This window comes from Rhinatrema bivittatum, chromosome 5 (assembly GCF_901001135.1).
Source record: "Rhinatrema bivittatum chromosome 5, aRhiBiv1.1, whole genome shotgun sequence".
Taxonomy (NCBI): Eukaryota; Metazoa; Chordata; class Amphibia; order Gymnophiona; family Rhinatrematidae; genus Rhinatrema; species Rhinatrema bivittatum.
Window position 1 is genome coordinate 36,768,681 of NC_042619.1, and position 26,049 is coordinate 36,794,729.

The 26,049-nt window shown below is 48.9% G+C and overlaps 1 protein-coding gene across 3 annotated transcripts in view; it reads left to right on the forward strand.

Moving 5' to 3' along the window:
• The window catches only part of DDIAS (DNA damage induced apoptosis suppressor), a 50,410-nt gene that overhangs the window by 15,438 nt on the left and 8,923 nt on the right, over positions 1–26,049 (forward strand). For all 3 annotated transcript variants that reach the window (XM_029602212.1, XM_029602213.1, XM_029602211.1), the window contains exons 4-5: positions 1,307–1,468; positions 3,855–3,969. In XM_029602212.1, the coding sequence (XP_029458072.1) occupies positions 1,307–1,468; positions 3,855–3,969 (277 nt within the window). The remainder of the gene's footprint in view (positions 1–1,306; positions 1,469–3,854; positions 3,970–26,049) is intronic.

Genomic DNA, 26,049 nt, shown 5'->3' on the forward strand with positions numbered 1-26,049 from the left:
AGGTATTTGGCATTCGGAAACTGAAGACAGAAAATTCTCTGTCAAAGCCATACGTATGCAGGTCGCCACCTTGCGGCTTCCACCATCATTTTATTAGATAAAAGTTGATTTTGTAAATCTTGGATGGGGGTAGGATAAACCCTATGAATGACTCTTAAGAGAACAGTCTGGAATCTCTCTCCATAAATGCAAGGTTTCTTGTCACTGTCCGTCCTCCAACTGAATCCCCGGATCTCTCTCTGTCACGCCTTAATTTGACAAAACCTGCTTCTCAGCCACTCTTGCAGGAATAAACCATAACCCCTGAGAAGGAACTTTGGCACCGAAATCCCCATTCTCTCTGGAGTTTATCCGAAACCATAATCTGAGCAGCCTTCCCCACCTTTCCCAGCTCGGAGGTTTCGTCTCGGCTGAATATATTCCAGAAAGTTTCTGCACAAAGGTCAGATTCCTGCTGCAGACTAGCAGAGGTCCTCAGTCACCAGTTTTCGAGCAACTGGTTCATATATTGAATCCCTTTTGCCTCTCACTGTTCCCACTAAAGAGGTTTGGGGGTTTTTTTCCCCCAATTCCTAACTCAGGATTGCAGCAAAGTGAAGGTTCTCTAGATTTTTTTTGGTAAGGGTTTAAATTTCGGCCTGTTCACCATGCCGCTTTTAATAGGGATTTTAGTTCCTGATGGCAGCGCATTCAAAAGGGTACAGGCCCTACATTTTCTTCTTCAAGCAGTATTTTCTTTTCACCCTTTTCAGTGGCTTTTTTCCCTCTTCCTTCTTGAAGTTGTGGAAAATCCTTGAGCAAAAGATGTGCTAATTGAAAAAGCTGTGGACTGGCAGATGTTTTGCCCCCAAATCTGAATCTGGCCCCAAAGCATCATGATCTCACTCCCCTCCCCCTTCACTTTTATCCCTTCCTGAGGAGGTGGCGTGGTTTAAGGTTTTCAGACAGCCACTGCTTCACCAAACTCCCGCTGGAGGGAATCACAATAAATCCAGGTGCTGCTCCTCATCGGACTCGCGTACTGCACGAACAGAATGTGAAAGGACAGATAGACGAGCGGAAGTTGGTTTGGTTTTTTTTTTTTTAAGCAGGAGGCATTGCCGTGAAAGAGGCAGCTTCTTTTCCAAAACGAAATATAGAAGCATTTAAAAAAAAGATGCAGGCATAAGGCCCAAAAAGGAAGCAGCAGACCAGATGCAGGTAGGCTAATTGTAACTGGGAGTGCCGAAGAAGAAGCTGGGGCGAGATCTCGCAGCAGGAAATCAGAGTAACTCTTTCCTTCTCCCTTCTCCTCCTTACCTGCCAGCTTTGCCTGTCTGAAATGTGGCTGCAGCAGTGCGGCTGAGCAGGTAAATTACAGGTACAAGCTGTCTGTCCGGGCTGCTGACAGAGGGGAGCTCTTTGTCGTCACTGTGTTCGGAAGCTGCTTAGATGCCTTTTTTGGACTCCCCGCAAGCTCTCTGCAGAGGTAAGAGATCCAGGCTTGCGGAGCGTGTGCTGTAGGATGCTTGCTTTGTTGAAATGTCCTTGGGGGGTGGGGGGGTGAAGGGAGGGCATGGAGGTGTTAACCTCTTTTGCATAACTGTAACTCTCTTTTTGGATCAGGTGTTCATGAGAACATGTTTCTATTAGGATTTTAAAAAATTACAAAGTTTGGGTGCTGGGTAGGACTTTACTACCCAGCAGTGCCATTCATTCCACACCCAAGTGATTTTATTTGGAGGAATGCAGGTCTGAAGATGGGAGGGTGGCCAGTGTAACCCTGATCTTTAAAAAGGGCTCCCGGGGTGATCCACAAAACTACAGTCTGGTTAACCTGATTTCAGTGATGGGGAAAAATTGTGGAAACTTCTACAAAAAAAAAATAAAATCATAAAACATTTTAGATGGACTTGGTTTAATGGGACACAGCCAGCATGGATTTACCCAAAGGAAGTCTTGCCTCAATCTGCTGCTGTATTTGGAAGGGGTTAATAGACATGGATAAAAGTGAACAGTAGATGTGGCATATTTGGATCTTCAGAAGGCATTTGACAAACTCCCTCATGAGAGGCTTTTAAGAAAATTTAAAAAGCCATGGGATAAGAGGCAATGTCCTTTTTGTGGATCGCAAATTGGCTAAAGGATCAGAAACAGAATAGGATTAAATGGTCAGTTTTCTCAGTGGAGAAAGGTAAGAGTGCCTCTGGGTTCTGTTCTTGAACTGATGCTTTTTAATATATTTATAAATAAACTGGAAAGAAGAATGAAGTGATCAAATTTGCAGATGTCACAATTATTCAGTTGTTAAATAAGCAGATTATGATAAATTTCAAGGGGACCTTGCAAGACTAGAAGATCGGGCATCCAAATGGCAGATGAAATTTAATGTGAATAAGTACAAGGTGATACATATAGGGGAAAAATAACCCATGCCGTAGTTGCACAATGTTAAGTTCCATGTTAGGAGTTACCACTCAGGAAAAAGATCTTGGCATCATAGTTGATATTAAGTTAGTCTGCTCAGTGTGCTATGGTGGTCAAAAAGCCAACAGAATGTTAGGCATTATTAAGTAGGGAATGGTGAAAAAAACAGAATGTCATAGTACCTCTGTATCACTCCATGGTGAGACCGCACCTTGAGTACTGTGAGCATTTCTGGTCGCCACATCTCAAAAAAGATATAGATGCACTAGAAAAGGTATAGAGGAGGGTGACTAAAATGATAAAGGGGATGGAACAGCTCCCCTATGAGGAAAGGCTAAAGTGGTTAAGGCTGTTCAGCTTGGAAAGGAGACAACTGAGGGGGACATAGGATGGAGGTCTATAAAGTCATGAGGGCCAGAACAGGTAAATGTGAATTGGTTATTTACTCTTTCATATAGGACTAGGGGTGCTCTTCATGAAGTTAGCATGTAGCACATTTAAAACAAATCAGAACATTCTTTTTTTGCTCAATGCACAATTGAGCTCTGGAATTCATTGGCAGAGGATGTGGTTTTAAGGCAGTTGGCTTATCTGGGTTTAAAAAAGGTTTGGACAAGTTCCTGGAGGAGAAGTCCATAAGCTATTAATCAAGTTGACTTGATGAATAGCCACAGCTTATTACTGGCATTAGTATCATGGGATCTGTTTAATATTTGGGTACTTGCCAGGTACTTGTATCCTGGATTGGCCACTGCTGGAAACAGGATGCTGGACTTCATGGACCCCCTCTGTCTAACCCAGAATGGCAATTTCTTATGTTCTTATGGCAGATGACATGCAGCAATTACGAATGCAGAATGTGGAAAGTAATGCATATAAAACATTAAGTGTTACATTGTCACACATCCAAAACCATCCAGCTGTTGATGGTGTCCCTAAATAGTTTTGCAAGAACAAGTAGCCCCAGTAGATTCAGTGACTGTTTAATTGCTAGTTTTCATGTGGGGATTACATGCAAAGAAAGCATAAGTCCTATTCTGTTTCTGATTTCTCATTGACCCAATGGTTTTCTCCTGCTCCTTTGAGGTTCTAGCTCAGATGGCACCAGATCAGAGGTGTGGTGCCTTCATTTGTAATTGTATCCTCTTTCAGTTCAGCTAGCCCAGTCCTTGCAGCAACGGTCTCTGGGTGGGGACTGTTCACCAGGGCTCCTGGAAGCTTGCAAAATCATGGGTCCAAAATGCAGCCTCCAGGTGTCTCCATCGCCCAGTGACTGGACTCTTCCCTCCGCCCCAGGGCCTGTGAGTGCAGCTTGTGCAGCATCCTCGTCCTGGGCCAACCCGGGGAGTGAAAGCCCTGCTGGGCCAGCTCCAGCAAGTTTAATGCGGTCCAGCATAAGTCGTCTTCATCTAAATACTGTAATTTGTCTGCTTCCCCCCCAAAACAAGGTACATCCAGGATTTGATCCAGGTGTCTGAGCTGGAGAGCAGCACAATTCAGAATTTACTGTTTCAAGCTGCAGAACATTGCTTCGTTGGGCAAACGTTTATATTTGGAGTGAAGGTACCGGTTTTCTCTTAAACTTAAAAATGTATTTAGCCCTTGCCTGCCTTCCACATTTGGCTTTGGTTGCTGGAGGTTCTTGGACAGCACTTGTATAAGCTTTAAGACGTGGGGGGGTTGTGCTTCAGTTCCTCGAGAGGTTAGACAGCATTCCTTCTATCACGCTTCCCAGTTTAATTTCCTATAACTTGCACCTGATGTAGCTTTTCTCAGATGCGTTGATGGAGCCGGGCAGGAACGAGGGACTGCACTTGCCAGAAAAAACACTGAGGCCAGGCAAGAGCTCGTCTGCCGAATTCCAAGGTTTTTTTTTGTTTTGTTTTTGCTTTGTTTTTGAGCACTGGAAGCCAGTGGAAGCTTTCATGGAGTCCCCCCTTCCTTTCCTCAAAGGATGATGTTCCCATATACGTCTCCAGATTTCTATTGATTCATTGTAATTTTATGAGGAAAAATGGCTTCCCCCTCCACAGGCTTTGAGACAGACTCTGTGGTTGCACGCGGAGACCTACTACCCCCCTCGTTTATCTTATGTTGCTGCTTTAAAAAAAAAAAACAAACTACTAGCCCGGACAGTATCTTAGCATAGCTCCTTAGCCATTTATATATATTTAACATTCATTTCCAGGGTATGTGATCTGAAAACGAATCCCCAGCTATAGCCTGCGCAAGGCCTTCTACAGAAAAAGGCAGACTTTTTCATTTCCCCCTATTTTAATGTGGGCTAGCAATCAAACTTTTTTTTTTTTTTCCCCATTTACATTTTTTATTAAGCAAAATCAGCATGAATAACAAGTAATCAAACACCGCAATACAGAGGGAGCCGCATGCAGTAACTTGCAAGACCTCAGCGCAATAAGAACCGGCGATACATTGCAAAACAAAGCTCCTGTTCGTGCCCCAGAGAAGTGGGATTTTGCATCCCTACCAGCAGATGGAGGCAGAGAACAAAACTTTGAGCCACTGCCTCATAGCCGAGAGTGCCATCTGCAGTCCCTTAGCATTTCTCTGTCTCCAGCAGATGGTAGACAGACATGCAAACCTGCAGTCTGACTAAAAAAAAAAAAGTTTTGAGGCTAGAGATTTTGGATTTGGAGGCTCCCTGAGTTGTTACCCTCCTTCATGGACCATCCCCGAGGTGGAGCCAGCGACAGGGGGGTTGGGAACCTCTGGCTGGTTTAGCCCATTACTGTCTGAAGGTCCTGATAGCCAGGGGACTGGCTCCCTCGTGACCTCTGAAAACTCCACCTGCGACCTGCCAGTCCCTGAAGGGAAGTACCCTTTAATGTTTTCCTCTTTGGGTAAAAGTTTGGTCGTGGACATTAACTAATGGAATAGGCCTTTAACAGGTTAATTGCATATTATCTCTCCTGCTTCGTTATTGAATTAGAATATGCATTTGTTCTTTATAGTTAAAGGAGTTATATTATGTACTCCTCAGATCCATTATTTATGTAAAGCCTGTTGCTGTCATTTGTTTACATCCTGTAAAGCCTGTTGTATGTAAAGCCTGTTGCTAATTTATTGTTTACTGTAAACCGAGGTGATGTATATCTTTACGTGCCGCGGTATATAAGAATCACTAAAATAAATAAATAAAATAAATAAAAAAAGAGAAAAGTTTTGATCTTGCGAAGCAGGAACTGCTGTCGGGACTCTATGGTCAGGGTGCCTTTGACTGCGGGAGCGGTTGGCACCCGCAGGTATGGAGAGTGAGTGCCTTGGGGGTTGTTCCATCGATCCAGAGTGTCTGAAGGAGGTTTTCCCGCACACCGCTTCAGTTGAGGTAGACCGTGGCGGGACACTTGCATCAGCAGGGGCTGTCTGCCTCGCTTGCGGGAAGCAAATAGTGGACCCCCTTTTTCCTGTGTTCTGGGGGATCCCGGACGCGAGAGGAGCTTTCCCATGCGCTGTTCAGAGCAGTGCTGCCGCGTGGCTCTTGTTGCCAACTGCGTGTGGGGCTGAGGTTCTCTGACCGCGTTGCACTCTGCCGCCTCTGTGGCGCGTGCTGGCTGATATTTTTGTGTTCCCGCAGCGATCTGTGCCTGGTGGGGAATGAAGGCAGAGCCTGCAGCTTTGGTCGGTGCAGCTCAATGCGCACTCCCTTAGCACTGGTGGTGTGGCAGGGAAGGGAGGGGACCTGTTTGGGTGCAGCAGCTGAAAGGAGGGTCTCTAAGGCTTTGGGGGCTGCGACTATGGCCCTTCATGATTTTTCAGCTCTTCTCCTTTGACAAGGTTTGCTTGACAGCCGTGTGGGAATGGCGCCAAAACCACGCATGACTGCATTCAGGGCTTGCGGCCTTGGGTCGGCCTGACTCAATTGCCGCTCCCTTTGCACTGGCTGTGCTTTGGGGGGGGGGGGGGGGCAGGGCTCCTTCTCTAGCGCATCGGATGACCGGAGGGCCTTGGGATTGTCAGGTGCTGCGGCTGTGTTCCCAGGGGGATCAATTGTGGCTGCCGGATTGACAGGTTCGCAGGCAGCGGCCCACGAGCCCTAGGGAGGCTGGTGATTCCCCCTCTTCCGCTCTCCCCTGTGGTTCAGGTTCTGGCGGAGGATCAGAATGGTGAGGGGGGATTCTGATGGTAGTTGGTCTGATCCTGGTGCTGGGGAGCCGGAGGATTTTCTCAGTTTGTACTCCTGCTGCATAAGGCTTTTCTGGGAGCGTCCCAGCACAAAGGTTACTGGTTGCTCAGCCAAGAAGCAGAAAGTGGGATAATTCTGGTGGCTCAGGGGATCTTCTGAGGTGGCTGGAGCTTGGCCGCGTGGGGTTCTAGAAGGTTCCCAGGACTTGGGAGGACCCCAGTGTTATGCAGTAGGATTCTGCAGATCTTCTGAGGCGGACCCGGATGTGGCCGCTGATACGGACCCAAATGCCGATCCTGAGAAGTCGGTCTGTTCCAGAAGGAGTTGCGGCCCCTCATTCCCCAGGTTCTGGATCAGCTAGGGGGGGAGGTAGGAAGGTAGTCCTGGACAAATCGGACAACAAGGGATTGATCCCGGTTCTGGGTGGCCTGTATGGGCCCCCTGGTGCCTTCCCGCTGCCTAAGAAGCTCCGTAAATTAGTTAACCGGGAGTGGGACTTCCCAGAAGTGGGCTTGAGGGGCAATCGTGGCGAGGCTGTATGCATTGAATGAAGAGATTCTGGGTCTTCTACGGGCCCCAAAGGGGGATGCGGCCATGCCCGCCATGACTAAGAAGACAACGATGCCAGTGGCGGGAGCTGCCGCTTTGAAGGATGTTCAGGACTGCAGATGTTTGAAGTCTCTGCCTTCAGCCTGAGGGTGGCAGTTTGTGACGGGATGATGCAGAGGGCCTGTTTGTGCTGGGCTCAGGAGCAGGCTTCGTCTGGGGCGATTAGCGTCATACAATCTGCGTGGCTGGAAGCTGGGGGTGGTTTATGTGGCGGATACGCTCTGACTTGATTTGTACTGCAGCCAGGAATACGGTCTCCATGGGGGGGCAGCCAGTAGGCTGTGTTATTGGTCGGCGGACATGTGGTCCCAGCCCAGTTCCGTAATCCCCCCTTTAAGGGTCAGCTCCTTTTGGGGAGGATTTGGATCAGTTGAGGACTTTGGGAGCATCCAAAGGAAATCAGCTGCCGGAAGAGAAGAGGAGTGGCAAAAAAGATTTCCCTCCCTGGTCTCACTTTCGGGATGCAAGGTGGTTTCATTCCAGCAAGAGTTCCTCTGCGTCGGGACCGAGGCAGAGCCTTGGCAGACAGCAGTCGTCCTAATGATGCCAGAGGCGTCCCTTCCTCCGTGGAACTGGTAGAGAGGGCAGGTTGTCCCTTCTTTTACCACAGATCAAGAGGTTCTCCAGGTGGTAAGAGACGGTTATGCATTGGAATTTTTGCACCCTGTCAGGGAGACCTTTCTAGAGTCCCATTGTGTGTCTCGAAGTAAAGGTGACTGCAAAGGCTGCCATAGATCTGGTCCCTCTGGCCAAACACGGTCAGGGGAGGTACTCCCCTTATTTTGTGGTTCCCAAGGAGGGGGGGGGGGGGGGCTCCATTCGGCCCAGTCTGGATTTACAAAAGGTGAGTGTAATCTTTCGGGTTCTGTGTTTTTCAGATGGAAATGTTGTGCTCTGTTAGCAGCTGTTCACAAAAAGAGATTTTGTCGTCATTGGTCCTGTCAGTCCTACCTCCATATTCCCTTTTCAAAGGGACCTCCTGTTGGGCCTCTGGAGTCACCACCTGACTCTGTACCTCTCGTCCAATTGATGTAAGACACTGTCGCTTTGTTCAAAAAGATTCTCACCAGGCAACCCTTCTCCAGGGGTGGAGAGGCCTCCAGGGCTCTGTGTGCAGTCCTTGTCTCCAGGCAACTGATTGACCAGGCCAGCTCCATTGATGACCGGAGTCCTTGTGCAGACTGCCCCTGAGATGGGCGTCGGTGGGCACTACTACCCATTCCGGGGCCTCCGTATCCCCTGCTTTCTTCAGGTTGGCACAGGACAGCTGCTCAGGGTACTGGACCTGGATTCTTCCTGAGGAGGCAGGGGTAGACGAAACTCCTCTGATACTGGATTCCTATGTAGGCAGAGAAACATCTGGTGAGAATAGCTGATTTTCAGGTGCCCAGAGTGGGCAATGCACAGGCAGACTTCCTCAGCAAACAGTCTGGACCCAGGGGACTGGAAGTTGTCTGCAGAAGCCCTTCGCCTTGCTGCAGACAAGGTGTGGCAAACCAGTGGTAAACCTTATGGCAACTCCAGCAAACGCAAAAACAGATCTGTTTTTCAGTCGCAGAAGAGAGGTCGGATCAGAGGGCATGGATGCTCTAGTTTAATCATGGCCAACACATTGGTGACTGTACGAGTTCCTACCATGACCTTTCATAGGTCAAGTGCTGCGGCGCGTTGAGCTGCTTCTGGGCAGGGTAATTCTGGTGGCACCCGAGTGGCCATGCCGGCTGTGATTTGTGGACCTGCTGTCTCTGGCAGTGGATGGTCCTGTTCGCTTGGCTCACCTTTCAGGATTGCTACGGCAGGGACCCGTATTTTCAGACCGGGAGGATCACTTCTGTCTAGTGGCTTGGCTTTTGAGAGGTAACAACTCTGTTTATTTGAAAAGTTATTCAGAGCCTGTGATTGCGACTTTGCTTCAGGCACGGAGACCTTCCTCTTCATTGGCTTATGTCCGGGTGTGGAGGGTTTTCGAATCTTGGTGTTTGCAGAACAGGGTGCAGCCTTTCAAGATGGACATTTCGCAGATCCTGGCTTTTTTTGCAGAGCAGTTTGGCAAAGGGGCTGGCCTATAATTCCCTTTGGGTCCAGGTAGCAGCCTTGGGCTTCCTTTGAGGTAGCATTCAGGGACCCTTTCCTGCATTTTTCGGAGGATGGGGTTTTCTTTACATGCGGTTCCTTCCTTTTTTTGCTTAAGGTGGTATCCCCCTCTTCACCTTAACTGGATTGTAGAGCTACTGGCTTTTCCGAATTTGACAGCCCATACACCGCTGGCAAGGGAGCTTCACTTATTGGATGTGTGTTGAAGTCTTCTGCGATATCTCAAAGCCACTAATGCCTTTCGGGGATCTTATCTGCTTGCCCTGATCAATGATTCAAGGAAGGGTACTAATGCTTCCAAAGGTACTATTGCGCGATGGTTGAAGGAGGAGATAGCTTCGGCTTACATCTGCAAGGGCCGGTCAGTGCCGGAGAGATTGAGAGCACATTACACTAGGACACAGGCAACCTCGTGGGCGGGGTGTCAACTGCTCTCTCCGCAGGTGGTTTGTCGTGCGGCGACTTCCTTCACGCTTTTACCAAACATTTCCGTTTAAATGTGCGGGCCCCAGAAGAGGCAATGTATGGAGAGAGTGTGTTGCGTGCGGGTCTTTCAAGTTCCCGCCCAGAACAGAGGGCTTGGGTACATCCCACTTGTCTGGACCGATCCGGGGTACAAACAGGAAAGGAAAAGTTTGGTTCTTACTTGCTAAGTTTCGTTCCCGAAGTACCACGGATTAGTACAGAAACCCGTCCCCATCTATACTTAGATTCAGAGAGTATCTGATCTGGAATCCCCAGTAAAAACAATTTAGGATCTCGTACCACAAATATCCCCATGAGCCATGAGAAAAATGAAACCATCTCATCCCACAACTTCTATATCTCTATATCTATGTCCCATCTCTCCACATCCCTTCCAGCACTCCTGCTGGAAACATCCTATGTAACTGATCCGGGGTCAGATACCATCTAAAAAGTATTTTAGAACCATTTCCCGTTATGGTGGACGAGATGGAGCTCGTCTTTACAGCTAGATCCCACCCCGCTTCTTCTAATGGTGCACCCAAATCCTATTCCCATGCCGGAGTGTGGGCAGGTCTTTTAAATCTGCATTCAGCACTTCATAAATTTTAGAAATTGGTCTGAGTGTATCCACTTGATTGCAAAAATCCTCAAACGGGGTCTTGCCCTTTAAGATCAGTCATAACCCACCTTTGATTTACAAAGTGCAACAGCTAAATGAGTGTATATCTTTACTCCCCAGAGAGTCTCCTTCCTGCAATTCTGAGAGGAAGATAGAGCCCTGATTACCCCCCCCCCCCCCCCCCCTCCAAACCCGCTCTAGTCTAGTTATCCCCAATGCCTCCCAACGAGAACAGGCAGCCAGGATATTGCCTGGAAGAAACTTGAATAAAAGACTAGCGATAGTAGAAATCACGCTTCTCTAACAATATGGCTTTCCGTACACCTAATGTTGTAATGAGCAGGGAAATGCATCTTTCAACAGCAAATCTCCACCGTTCCAAACTCATTTCTAGAGAGTATTTCCCTGCCCAGCTTCGCTATATTTGAACCCAGGGTTAAAGTCCTCTAGTTCTGTGCCAATCAATAATTGCTCTCAGTTGGGAAGCTGAAAGTACCATTCCAAATTGGGCACCCCTAAACCTCCCCTAAGCTTGGTTTGGTAAAGCACCCTCGTTGCCACTCTTGATGGTCTAAGTTTCCAAATGAAACTGAACATCTTTTTCTGCCACAAATTTAAAAGATGATCAGGGACAATAATTGGGAGGGTCTGAAAGAAGTAACAGAATCATGGCAAGACATTCATTTTCACAGTGGATATCTGACCCAGCCATGATTCGGCCAACCGTTCCGATTTATCCAGATCATTGTATATATCTCTTACCAGAGTGCCATAATTCAAATTTCCTAGCATGTAGACAGATGGACTCGACCAGTGGGTTTTGCTCCCCTGCCAGTCTGCCAGTATTCTCAGTCTCCAGCAGATGGTGGACGTGCATCTGTCTACAGGGATTGCTGTGAATTTTGAAAGGAGAATTTTTATATTGAGAAACAAAAGCCCCGCTCTCCTGTGGTGATACCTAAAGGTCCCTCCCCCATTTGATAATTCCTGAGATGATTTCCGTGGTCCCTCAGAGGTTTGCCTTGGTCTGGTAGCTGGGTTTCCCGGCATGGACTTAACTGCTTGTACAGCTGAAAGGCAGCAGGTGCAGAAGGCAGAGTGCAGCGGTGATGGCACATGCCCTCTCCCCCTGCAGCTGGAGACTCTCTTTACTTAGCCAGTAAATGCAGAACTCCAGTAAGCTTGTGTTTTTGTTTTTGTTTTTAAAAAGAACTTTCCTACAGAGACAGGGATTTTTAGGTCTTCCTTCGGTCTCCGTTCTCGGCGCGCCATCCCGATGTCTTTCCCGCTCCTGTTGGTTAGCAGAACTCGGCAGTCTTGGCGGGTTGAGCAGCCCAGGTGGGCTTCACCCTGCAGTAGCCTTTTCTCGACACGCTGTGTGGTAGGCCGCAGTAGCGTTTTAGCGTGCTCTTGTCCGTGCTTTACTGCCCTCTACAGGACATCAACGTGTGCAGTGCATCAACTCTGCACACGCGTTGTCACCGCGCTAGGGCAACATTTGCGCATATAACTTTTGAGCATGGTGATGCGCTCCAGCGGGGGGCGCACTAGTAATGCGTGCGCCTTCCTGCACTTATTGCTGGGGCACCTATAATGGATGCACGCAACTTTTTCTAAGCATAAGCCATTTGAACGTACGGTTAGCGCCGATCATAGTGCTGGTAAACAAGAAGCCTAAGCGCCTTTCTCTTTGTGTTGCCTGTCATATTAGGGCTTATCAGCCTGACCTGTCTTTTTTTTTTTTTTTTGTAATTTAAGTATTTTTATTGTGTTGCAATTGTATCAGCTTTGTACATCAATGGCAGATGTGAGCTTATACAATTGACTTTAATACATCATACTACATCAAAAGTTGCATTTCCATTTCCTTCTAAATGTAACTATACTATTGTATGAGCCCAACTGAAGTTTGTGCTACGATACACGAAAAATGTGAATACCAATATCAGTAGCTATTTTTCTGGTCAGAGTCCCTCCTTCCTCTCCCCTACCCACCCCCCTATTCCCTACACAGTTTTATTTATTTACATTGGGATGTTAAATCTGATGCTGCAAATAATAAAGCTGTAACAAAGTGTGACTTGTGTGTATTATGTCTCATTAGTTGGGGCATTTGCCTTCCAAATTCTCACAAATTTATGCCTGGTTTTGTTTATAAGCTGAAATCTGACAAGAGATATATTTTCACAACCCCTTTGGTAGACGTCTGAAAGTAAGGGAGCCTGAGGGGATTTCCAAAAACGTGCTATCACACTTTTGATAACAGTGAATATAAAGCGAGCCAAAGTGTTTTTTGTTCTCTGCTCCCTGAATGAGTGGAGCATTCAGTAGTGCATGGTGTGGTAACACATGAAAGGGTTTTGCCAAAATGTCTCTTAACCAAGCGATAGTATCAACCCATAAATTCCTGACATATGGGCATTCCCACCACATATGACAGAGCGAGCCTACGGCAGAACACCCTCTCAAGCAAGCACTGGAGTAAGCCGGGGGTATCCTAGGCATTCTAAGCGGGTAATAACACCTAAATCTATATAAACAAGCCGTAAAGCCCGTTAAAACGGGCTACATCCCTCTGTCTCTCACCTCCCCCTCATTCTCTCTCCCCTCACTCTCACCACCCCCCCCCCCCACCCACTCCTCGCCCACCCTCCCTCTCCTCTCACTCAGTCCCCCCTCTCCCTCCCACTCACTCCCCCTCTCCCTCCCTCCCTCCCACTCACTCAGTCCCCCTCTCCCTCCCGGCGCCGTAAGCGCGACTTCCCGCAACCCTCACCCGGGCTCCATTAACTCCTCCCGCTCCTGCCGGCAGATCTCGGTGGGGGGGGGCGCGGGAGTGACACCCCCCCCCCCGAGATCTGCCGGCAGATCTCGGTGGGGGGGGGGCGCGGGAGTGACACCCCCCCCCCCCGAGATCTGCCGGCAGATCTCGGTTGGGGGGGGGGGCGCGGGAGTGACACCCCCCCCCCGAGATCTGCCGGCAGATCTCGGTTGGGGTGGGGGCGCGGGAGTGACACCCCCCCCCCGAGATCTGCCGGCAGATCTCGGTGGGGGGGGGGCGCGGGAGTGACACCCCCCCCCCGAGATCTGCCGGCAGATCTCGGTGGGGGGGGGGGCGCGGGAGTGACACCCCCCCCCCCGAGATCTGCCGGCAGATCTCGGTGGGGGGGGGCGCGGGAGTGACACCCCCCCCCCCCGAGATCTGCCGGCAGATCTGGGGAGGAGAAGCAGCGGCACCGCGCGCGGCGCCGCTGCTTCTCCTCCCGCTCCTGCGGCCCCACCGCCATTTTTTTTTTCTGATCGACATCCTTGCCCGCACATGCGCAGTAGAGCTGTGCTCTACTGCGCATTTGCGGGCCGTCGGTCACAGGCCATTTATAAGGTAGATAAAAATGTTAAATAGTTTGTACCAAATCGCTAATCTCAGCAACCACTTAACCGATTGCGTTCAAATTTGGACACAAGTTTCACCTCACATACGGCAAGGATCTTCTACACTTACATTACATATATATCACACCGGGGGCTGGTAAAAAAAAGTTTTAAAATTTGGTTCCACAAAACAGTGACATCTGGTGGACGTAAGCGGAAGCTCTTACACTTTGCACAAACGCTCACACCCCACACACACGTGACCAATGTTTGCGATTCACACACCCTCCGAGCAGACACAAATCCACCCTCCTCACACCCCCCCCCCCCCCGCACACATGCCAATTGTACTTATTTCACACACCCTCAAAAAACACACAAAAAACCACTAAATACCAGCATGCTACACTGGGAGGCCACTCACATGCCACATGTTTGCAATTCCCACACCCTACGAACTCACACACACACCCTCCTCACACCCCTCATGCACATGACTTTTCTACTTACTGCCCTCAACCTTCGAACGCACGGAAAACTGCAGAATACTTCGGGCTGCTCCAGCGGGGGGGGGGAGGCAACACTGCTCCGGGACACACCGCATACACTACGTCTGTCGGCTGCCAGCAATCAAAATGGCGCCGACGGCTCTTTCCCTTACTAGGACACTCGGGAACGCCAATAGCGGCAGTAGCCCATGTGACAGTAAGGGTGAGGACCCGTCGACGCCATTTTCTGAACTGGCAACTGGCGCACCTTCGCCCTTACTATCTGAGTGAGACGATCGCTCCCATTGCTCCATCTCGAGGCCCTGGCGCCAATACTTCCATGCCGGAACGAACGCCCGCTCCACCGACTACCATTTTTGAAAGTTATCGTCAGGCCTGCGGGGGGGGGGGCGTGGGGTTGTTCTTGCATCCATGTTCGGGGGGGGGCCGGGGGCATTTCCGAGAATCTGCAACTCTTGTGGGTTAGTCTATTTCGCCGGCCTGGGGGGGGGGGGAAGGGAGGGTGGGGGAGGCTTATATAAACACAACGTTTCTGTGGGGATTACTTTGGGGTGCAAAGGGGGAAGGCACACACAAACACACACACAAAATGTGCACCATCTCCGAAAGGTTACAAAACAGCCCTCACCAGGTGGGGAGTCACTGAGGTGACAGTGAGGGGAGGGAGAATGAGGAGGGAGGTAACTGTCAGGGGAGGAAGAATGAGGGGAGAGGTGAGTGTGAGGGGACAGAGTTGGAGTGGGGACAGGGAAGGGGGGGGAATGACCAAGGGGGAAGAGGATGAGTGACTGAGCTAAATGGGGAAGGGGCAGGGAGGGCAAAGAATCTGACTCAGCCACCGCAACGCGTAGCAGGGGTCCACTAGTAGAACTTTAAAATTGACCTCTATGAATGAGGCTGAGATGAGACTCTTGCCCATGTAAGTAAATATATCCTCCCATTCCTTTTGGGGTAGGTTCTGCTGGAAGTCCTCTTCCCAAGCCCTTATGTGAGCAGGTTTCGTGGGTGATATCGGACTCAACATTACATATAATTTTGACAGCAATTTCGAAGTTCTGTCTGAGTTCTTGCATAAGGTTTCAAAGTCAGAGGTGCCTTGTTTGTTATTGTTTGTAAGGTTTTGGGTGGACCCTTGGACACTGTGGCAGCTGACCATGCCCAACGGGGGAAGTCCCGTGAGGGGCCACATGTCAGGCTCAGCTTTGGGACACACAACACAGTTATCTTTTATTCAACAGAGTTGAGAAGCCACCAGAGGTGGCAGTAGTGAGTAGAGATGAAGCCCTGCTGGGCTATGGTTCTTCAGGATACTGGAACAGCGATTCCCTCTATGGCTGTGCTGTAGTGGAGAAAACTGAGATAGTGAGTACAGTGGAGCATACACAGTTCTGGTAAAGTTACTCACACAGCGGTTTCTCCCGGAAGGTGACACAGAAGCTGGAATAGAGGCAGGCCCTCGAGGAGTGAGTATCTGGTTCCAGGGAACAGCTCTGAGGAAATAAAGTTGGTAACTCACTGACGTAGGCAGCCAGTTTCTTCCAAGCAGAAGCGATGAGCTCAGCCAGCGAGTCAGGGAACTTGGGCCCTCGAGGAGTGAGTACCGGTTCCTATTAGCGACCTGAAAGAAATGAGTGAGGCCCCTCGAGGAGTGGGTACCCCGTTAGGATAAAGTCCAAACGTTGGAGAGGCAGAGTAGCTAGGAACGGAGAGTGAATCCCATCCGTAAGGAGATCCCTTGCTAACTCGATTAGCTAGCAAAAAGTGTAGGCTTTTGTATCTGGGATGCGTGATGTCATCACAGGGGGGACACCCCTGAGGTTCGCGCCAAAGTGAGAAGAAGCAGGGCCGCGCGGTGCGCGCGCCCTATGGTAACTGGACAACATGGCGGGATGCAGCACCCAAGCCGGACCGGGGCGCTGGAGAGGATGGCAGGCAGATGCCGCGGCAGCCAGACGTCCAACTGCGGGAGGAGTCGCAAAAAAGGGAACATGGGCAGAGTGGAGACGTCGGGCAGTGACAGTCGTAACACCTTGTTGTAACTGAGTACTTATTGATTGCGCAGCAAAATGGCGCACTTGGAGATATGGGTATATAACTGTATCTGGCAACCCAAATCGAAGTTGGCGATCCGTGAATGGGCAAACACCATGATGCCCCCATACTTGTTCCCATCACGTAATCTCTTGTAGTTGCCAAATTTGAAAGGCCGGATTAGTAAATCCCAGTTCAAAGAATCGATTATGGTATAACTATGTACTTCCATGGGATTCCCTTGACCCCACTAATAGTTTATCTTGTTTAAGCCAAAGATCCAATTGGATTAATAAAGAAGGAGCTAGAAGGTGCTGAGGGTGTATTGTCCATGTCATTTTAGGTTGCCAAAGTAAGCTACCTAGGGGAGTTTCTCCCAATAGCGCTTGATTAAACTTCACCCAAGGCTTGGGGGTTTGGTGCCAGTCTACTAAAGCTTTAAATTTTGCTGCCAAGTAATATTGTTCTAAATTAGGTACACTGAGTCCCCCTTGCTTGTGTAGTTTAAATAGGGTGATTTTTGCAACCCGAGGCCTTTTGTTTGCCCATGCAAGCAGTTGTTTAGAGATCGACACTGGTAGAGTTTGGAATAGATATAACAATCTGGGCAAGACAGACATCTTGACTGCTGCAATTCGACCATACCAAGAGATTTGATATCTGTTTCATTCTTCTAGGTCTTGCAGATTTTGGACCATAGGGGCAGGTAATTTAAGCTAAACAGCTCCTAGGTCACACTAATATACACCCCCAAGTATTTTACTTTACCCTTCGCCCAGTCTGACCTGTCTTCTAACGTGTGTTGGCGCTGTTTGGATGCTCAGGGAGAGTTGTCTTCCTCGGCTTTTCCTAAGTCTGGATCCTCTCATTCTGTTGTTGGTCTATTTACGGTTTTGTCTGGAAGTGCGCCAGATCTTGGTACTCCCTTGACTGGCTCCTCCGCAGGAGATAGCAGTTCAGTTGGGCCTGCTCCATTACCATCTGGGCTTGATCTGGATATGGCTGCATTTTTTTGGGTGGAGTTTTTTCAAGGTTTACAAGCCTTTGTTCAGGTGCAGTCCTCTACTTTGCTCATTCCGGACAGGTCGGCCCCTCAGCCGGTGGCCCCACCCTCTTCCAATCCTACAGTTAAGCGCCATGGCGCACCTCTGTTCGCCATGGGTATCCCCAGTGGGGACATGGATGGCGCGGATGGTAAGGCAGATCCTGATTCCTTGGGAGATGGTGAAATTCCTCCTGGTTTGGAGCTGTATCGAGCCATGTTATGGTTCTTTCATAGAGAAAAACTACCGGCCCTGATTTCCCAGACATTGAAGATACTGGGAGTAACTGGGGTGGATTCTTTGTCAGAGCCGAAGAAGTATCCTATTTTGGTCTCCTTGCTTTTTCCCTCTTATGGACACCATTCAAGAATTGATTGATCTTGAATGGGCCATCCTAGAGGCAAATTTCAAAGGGGGTCGGGCATTGGAAGACCTATACCTTCTGGAATCAGCTGTGAGAGAGCATTTGTGTTTTCCCAAAATGGATGCGCTTGTCTGCGCTGTATCTAAATGACAGACTGTCCCCATGGAGGGAGGAACGGCCTTGAAGCATGTGCATGAAAGGCAGATTGAATCTATCCTTAAGCAGACCTTTGACGTAGTGGCAATAACCTTGCAAATTGCTTCCTTTTACGCTCTTGTGGTGCATTCTTGTCTGCTTCTCTCTCAGGAGGTGGATGATTTGGGGGTGAATTCCAAAGCAGTTATGGATCCCGCTGCCGCCTTTTTGGCAGACACGGTCTGTGATTTGGTCTGAACCTCTGCCAGAAAAGTGGCTTTGGTAGTGATGGCCGGATGTCAGCTATGGCTGCGGAATTGGTCAGCTGACACAGCCTCCAAGGCTAATCATACAAAATGCCCTTTAAAGGCTCACTCATGTTTGGGAGTGAGTTGGAAAAACTGGCCAGTAAGTGGGGCGAATCTCCAGCTCCTCTGTTACCGGACGATAAACAATTGCAGTGCCCCTTTTCTATGAGGGGGTCGTCTCAGGGGTTCCAAATGTTTTCAACCTGACATTTCAGAGAACTCAGCCTTTTGGTAGGCCTCAGTCCTTTCATCCCGGCCAGTCCGAGAGGAGCAGGCTCGAGTGGCAGACCATTCCGAACTTCCCGGTGAAGATTTGCCAAAACACCTTCAGGAGGAGGAGGAGATAGGCATCCCCCTATCTCTTTTATCAGAGAGAGGTCAAGATCACATCAGATCAATGGGTCCTGGAAGTGATATGGGAAAGAGATGTGCTGGAGTTTCGCAGCATTCCTTAGGACATGTTCATGGTGTCTCCTTGCCACCTCCCACAGAAGAAGCAGGTAGTGGGGTCTACTCATCTGAGGCTGCTCCGGCTGAGGGCTGTGGTTCCCGTGTCTCAGGAAAATATGGGGCGCTATTCCATTTATGTTGTTGTACCCAAGAAGAAAGGTTCCTTTTGTCCCATCCTGGTTCTACAGAGTGTAAAGCCTTGCCTCACAAATCTGCTTCACTTTTTTGAAGGAGTTAATAAACATGTGGATAAAGGTGAACCAGTAGATGTAGTGTATTTGGATTTTCAGAAGGTGTTTAACAAAGTTTCTCATGAGAGGCTTCTAGGAAAAGTAAAAAGTCATGGGATAGGTGGCGATGTCCTTTGGATTACAAACTGGCTAAAAGACAGGAAACAGGATTAAATGGACAATTTCCTAGCATGTAGCAGATGGACTCAGAACCAATGGATATAGATAGCAGTTGGAGACAGATCAGATTTCAATCTGATGTCAGCCCTAGTACATATACCCCTGCAGGAAGTGCAGCTCTTCAGTATTTTCAGTCTCCATAGCAGTTAGGGACTCTATGCATGCTCACACAGCGTTAGAGTAATTTTACCAAAGAAATCCAAATTAAGAAGTATCGGGCGCACAAGCGACAGGCATAGCCACGCGCTTACTGTGCCGGGTGCATAACTTCGACCTGTGCGCACAACAGCGCGCACATCTACCTGAGCGTGCACCCAACCTACGTGCACAACTTCGCACACCGGAGCGCACAACCCATGGCACCACCGGAAAAGACTCGGGGCCTTTGCCCAGCATGCCACGTTAGAGCCGCACAGCATGAGGAGGCCACTGCCCTGTGTATACAGTGCGAAGAGGCCCTAGGGGATCCAACTCATGGCCCGCTCCAGCCTCTCGAGCAGTACGCTGGATCTAGCATTGCACAGCAGGACCTCCTCTCAAACGGGGCTCCCCAGGGACACAGCGCCCCTTAGTCTAGACCCAGCATCTATCTCCTGGGTGGAATTCTTCAAAGGTCTGCATACCTTCGTCCACATGCAACCAGGGCCTCCTATTATACGGCCACAGGCTCCACCAGAGGACCTCAACATACCGGGACCCTCTATGCCCAGGGAAGTGATCCACTGCCCAGAAGCCCCACCTTCGGGGACACGGACAACTCAGATGAGGATTCAGAACCCCTGGAGGAAGGGGAACTCTCTCCGGGGACAGAGCCCTACCGAACCATGAGACGCTTCTTCACAAAGGATGAGCTTCCAGACCTGGTCACACACAGCTTAAAAGAGCTTGCTATCCCGGGCACAAGTGCCTCGGGGGAACCTAAGACTAACCCCACTATTAGAAGGACTCCGTCAGACCTCCTGCCATTTCTCACTAATACAAGCCGTCCAACAACTAATTGACCTGGAATGGGATGCCCCAGAAACTACATTCCAAGGGGGCCGGGCTCTGGCAGCCATATTCCCTCTGGACCCAGCCGCCAAAGATCTCCTGGCATGTCCGAAAGTGGATGCCATGGTCTGCGCGGTCTTGAAGTGCACTACTATCCCGGTGGAGGGAGGAGCAGCACTCAAGGATGCTCAAGGCAGATGTCTGGAATCTATCCTCAAAACAGTCCTTTGACGTCTCCGCTATGTCTTTACAGATCGTGGCCTACTGCTCCGTGGTGCCACGCGCCTACTTAGCACAGACCAGGAACAACACTCCTGGGGAGGCCCTGGAACCAGTTGTATCATTCCTCGCGGACGCCGCTTCTGATCTGGTACGCATAGCAGCTAGAGGAGTGTCATCCGCCATGGCAGCCAGAAGACAAATCTGGCTCCGAAACTGGTCTGTGAATGCATCCTCCAAAACGAGACTCACAAGGATGCCTTTCAAGGGAACACTCCTGTTCGGAAGCGAACTAGAGAAACTGGCCAACAAATGGGGTGAGTCCCCACTGCCACGGCTACCGGAGGACAGCAATAAGAGAAACCAGCGATCCTTCCCTCTAACCTCCAGGGGCAGCACATATCAAGCGGCTCGCCCCGCAGGCTGGAGCCAGTCCTTTCGGAACAAGCACAACAAAAGGGGAGCCAACTCGGGCTCAGGCCCCAGCCGCACCCCACAATGAAAATCAGCCGACTCGTCCAAAGGAAGAAGCCATAGGGGGCAGACTTGCCCTACTCTACCAAAGATGGGTTGAGATAACTTCAGACAAGTGGGTTCTATCCATCATTCGAGAGGGATATTACCTGGATTTCCACCACCTCCCTCCGGACAAGTTTGTGGAATTGCCCTGCCACGACCCTTCCAAGAGGATGGCAGTGGAAGCTACACTGACCAGATTGCTAGCCTTACAGGCTATAACACCGGTGCCTCCACAACAAATAAATACTGGACGTTATTCCATCTATTTTATCGTCCCCAAGAAAGAAGGAATGTTCAGAGCCATCCTGGACCTCAAGGCAGTCAACCATCACCTGAAGATTCCTCGCTTCCGCATAGAAACCCTTCACTCAGTAATAAGAGCGATACAACTGGGAGAGTTCCTTACATCCCTGGATCTGTCGGAAGCCTACCTACACATTCTGATCCATCAAGAGCATCAGCATTTTCTACGCTTCTCGATCCTGGACAGGCACTACCTTTCGGGTTAGCCACTGCACCCCGGACATTCACCTCAGTGTTGCTGCCACCACCATGGTGGTGGCAGCAACACTGAGGAAGGAAGGAATCCGCGTGCACCCTTATCTAGACAATTGGCTGATCAGAGCGAAATCCCCAGAGAAAAGCCACCAGGCAACCAACAAAGTCAAAACTACTGGAGAGCCTCGGGTGGGTGGTCAACACAAACAAGAGCTGCCTGCAGCCCTCCCAATCTCTAGAATACTTGGGAGTCTGGTTTGACACCGACAAGGAGATCAAAACTGATGATCCAGTTACGAACGCTGAGCGAACTTCGCCCCTCAACATGGGATTACCTACAAGTCCTTGGCCTCATGGCATCCACACTGGAAGTAGTGCCATGGGCATGAGCTCACATGAAACCCTTCAACGCTCACTACTATCACGATGGAATCCTCTGTCCCAGAACTACACCGTACATCTTCAGCTCCCGGACAGAGTTAGGGCCCTACTACGATGGTGGCTACAAGAAGCCCATCTGAGCCAGGGAACGAGACTATCCTCACCAACCTGGATCCTACTCACCACGGATGCCATCCTACGAGGATGGGAGCACACTGCCAGGAGCTAACCACTCAAGGGCAATGGAACGAAGCAGAGTCTGGATGGAACATCAATCACCTAGAAGCCCGGGCAGTCAGACTAGCCTGCCTAAGGTTCATTCACAGACTCCGTGTCAAAGCGGTCAGAGTAATGTCGGACAATGCCACAACAGTGGCCTACATCAACCGTCAGGGAGGAACCAGAAGCCAACAGGTGTTTCTGGAAATAGACCTCCTAATATCATGGGTGGAAGTGAATCTTCAAGAGATCTCGGCTGTCCACATCGCTGCGGACTACCTCAGCAGAGAAAGTCTAGATCCAGGAGAATGGAGGCTGTCGACCACAGCATTCCAATTGATAATAAACCGTTGGAACACCAACCATGGACCTCCTGGCAAATCGGTCCAACGCCCAAGTACCCAGTTTCTTCAGCCGCAGGTGGGAACCCCAGTCCCAGGAAATCGATACCCTGGTACAGACCTGGCCACAGGAGACTATTATATGCCTTCCCGCCATGGCCCCTATTGGGCGCAATCATCCACAAGATAGAACACCACAGGGGACCAGTTCTTCTAGTGGCCCCGGACTAGCCAAGAAGACCGTGGTACGCAGACATGCGAAGACTGCTGATAGGGAGCCCCCTGCCGCTACCCTCCACACAGAGACCTGCTCCAACAGGGACCGATCCTCCACGAGGATCCAGCTCGATTCTCTCTTACGGTCTGCCCATTGAGAGGACTCGCCTAAGGAAGAGCAGATACTCGGGGGCAGTAATTGACACCCTACTCCGAGCACACAAGTTCTCCACATCCCTAACATACATAAGGATTTGGAGAGTATTCGAAGCCTGATGCGAGGACCACGCCATCATACCATGCTCAGTCAAAATTCCTGCAATTTTTTTTTTTAATAAAATTCCTGCAAAATGGTCTACAGAAGGGATTGTCTTCAACTCCATCAAGGTACAGGTGGCCGCATTGTCATGCTACAGAAGCAAGAGCGAGAGCAGCAGCATAGCCTCTCAACTGGATGTCTCCTGCTTTCTGAAAGGAGTCAAGCAGATCCGACCACCCCTGAAGTGGCCGGTGCCTCTTTGGAATCTCAGTCTGGTCCTAGATTTCCTAGCAGGAACCTCCTTCAGACCTCTCCGCAGCCTGTCTCTCTGACTATTAACACTGAAGACAACCTTCCTGCTGGCAGTCTGTTCGGCCTGTCGTATATCCAAGCTACAAGCACTGTCCTGCCGAGAGCCGTTCCTCAGACTCACCCCGGGAACCATCCAGTTACGCACAGTTCCGTCGTTCCTCCCCAAAGTGGTGTCTTGCTTCCATCTCAATCAAACCATTTCGCTACCATCGCCAGATGAGCATAAGAATTCGGAAGAGGCTTGAAGTCTACGCCATCTCAATGTCGGCAGGCTCCTAGTCCGATACCTGGAAAGGTCAGAATCCGTATGAAAGACGGACCATCTGTTCGTCCTTCACAGCGGGAAGAAGCAAGGGGAAGCGGCCTCGCGAGCAACCATAGCCCCCTGGATCAAAGAAGTCGTCAAGGTGGCCTACGTAGAAGCAGGCAAGCCACCGCCTTTACAAGTCGAGGCCCATTCTACTAGAGCCCAGGCAGTGTCCTGGGCGGAAACCAAGATGCTGTCACCCGCTGAGATCTGCAGGGCGGCGACATGGTCCTCCATCCACACCTTCTCTGGGTTTTACCGCCTGGATGTACAGGCTCAGGAGGACACAGCATTTGCAAGGGCAGTACTAAGTGGGTCACGGGCAGCCTCCCACCTGGTCCTGAGTCCATCTGCTACACGCTAGGAAATGGAGAAATTACTTACCTGATAATTTCGTTTTCCTGAGTGTAGACAGATGGACTCAGCATCCCACCCACGGCTGCCGTTACTCATGGACTTCTCGGGGGATTCACGGGTAAGCCATGCTTTCCTTCAGCTGGACACCCATCCTATCGGGTGTCGATGTTTCTTGGTTGAGGGCACTGGCACTCTCCAGCTATAACCAACTCAACCGGTTCAAATTTATTAAGTTACCCAAGTTATAAAGTTAAATCACGTTATCTAGGTTATTCAGTCATACATATATCCACAATGCTTTTCGAGGAGAATACTGAAGAGCTGCACTTCCTGCAGGGGTATATGTACTAGGGCTGACATCAGATTGAAATCTGATCCGTCTCCAACTGCTATCAGGAGTACACTATACCCATTGGTCCTGAGTCCATCTGTCTACACTAACAAACAAAATTATCAGGTAAGTAATTTCTCCTTTTTCTTAGTGGAAGGGAGTGGGCAATGGAGTGCTTCAGGGATCTGTATTGGGACCCATACTTTTCAATATATTTATAAATGATCTGGAAAGAAATACGACAAGTGAGGTAATCAAATTTGCAGATGATACAAAATTGTTCAGAGTAGTTAAATCACAAGCAGATTGTGATAAATTGCAGGAAGACTTTGTGAGACTGGAAAATTGGGCATCGAAATTGCAGATGAAATTTAATGTGGATAAATGCACGGTGATGCATATAGGGAAAAATAACCCATGCTATAATTACACAATGTTAGGTTCCATATTACGAGCTACCACTCAAGAAAGGGATAACACATTGAAATCATTGGTTCAGTGTGCTGCAGCAGTCAAAGTAAACAATGTTGGGAATTAATAGAAAGGGAATGGTGAATAAAACAGAAAATGTCATAATGCCTCTGTATCGCTCCATGGTGAGAGTGCACCTTGAATACTGTGTACAATTCTGGTCGCTGCATCTCAGAAAAGATATAGTTGCGATGGAGAAGGTACAGAGAAGGGCAACCAGAATGATAAAGGGGATGGAACAGCTCCCCTATGAGGAAAGACTAAAGAGGTTAGGACTGTTCATCTTGGAGAAGAGATGGCTGAGGGGGGGGATATGATAGAGGTGTTTAAAAACATGAGAGGTCTAGAACAGGTAAATGTGAATCGGTTATTTACTCTTTTGGATAATAGACTATTGGGCACTCCATGAAGTTAGCATGGGGCACATTTAAAACTAATCTGAGAGAGTTCTTTTTCACTCAATGCACAATTAAACTCTGGAATTTGTTGCCAGAGGATGTGGTTAGTGCAGTTAGTGTAGTTGTGTTTAAAAAAAGGATTGGATAGGTTCTTGGAGGAGAAGTCCATTACCTGCTATTACCATCTCTTTTTTATACTTTTTGGCCAGTAACAATGCCTGTGTGTTACTACAAATTGCCAGATTGTCAATGTTATGGCAGCACCTAGTGGTCAAGTAGGGCAAAGTATGGGGAATGGCTTTAAATGGTTTTGTTCTATCTGTAATGCCAAAAATATAAGGTAAACACACAGTGTAACACCAATATGAACATCAATCTAGAAAAACATCAGTGAAAATCATTAAACAAATTCAATAAAGCAATAGCCTTATAATAAATAAGGCATCAAACGTGGAGCTTCACCATAAAGGTTATAAGTGAAGCACACCACCCCTTGTCGTCATTTGCCAGTCCTTTTTTAATATTTATAGTGAATATATAAATCCTTCTCAAAAACTTCGATTAAAAAAATGGGTCGGCTTCCAATTCTTATTTATCTTGTTAATCAGACCAGAAGCCAGTGTCAGTCAAAAAAGCAGAGTACTTAGCTTTTGAAAAATTTTTAGCGACACCCCCGATGTGTGGAAGTTCCAAATCGCAGTCAAACGCCAGCAAGTCCTGACATCGATGTTTCCAAAAGACTTCTTCCGGAGGTCTGACTTTCACGCATCGGAGGGGTGTCGCTAAAAAATTTTTCAAAAGCTAAGTACTCTGCTTTTTTGACTGACACTGACTTCTGGTCTGGTTAACAAGATAAATAAGAATTGGAAGCTGACCCATTTTTTTAATTGAAGTTTTTGAGAAGGATTTATATATTCACTATAAAAATTTAAAAGGACTGGCAAATGATGACAAGGGGTGGTGTGCTTCACTTATAACCTTTATGGTGAAGCCCCACGTTTGATGCCTTATTATAAAGGTATTGCCATATTGAATTTGCTTAATGAATTTCACTGGTGCTTTTCTAGATTTTTGTTCTGTCACATGAAATTGCTTTAGTACTTTTCCTATATCAGTAGAAAGACAGGTCAACAAACAAGGTGTTTGCATGAGATCTTTTTAGTGAAAGTAACCCAATACATCTGTGACTAGCTTTCCAGGTCTATGCTCCCTCCAGCAGGTCCTTGAGGGAACAGTGCAGTAACATGGATTTAAATAGTAGTCAGCTAG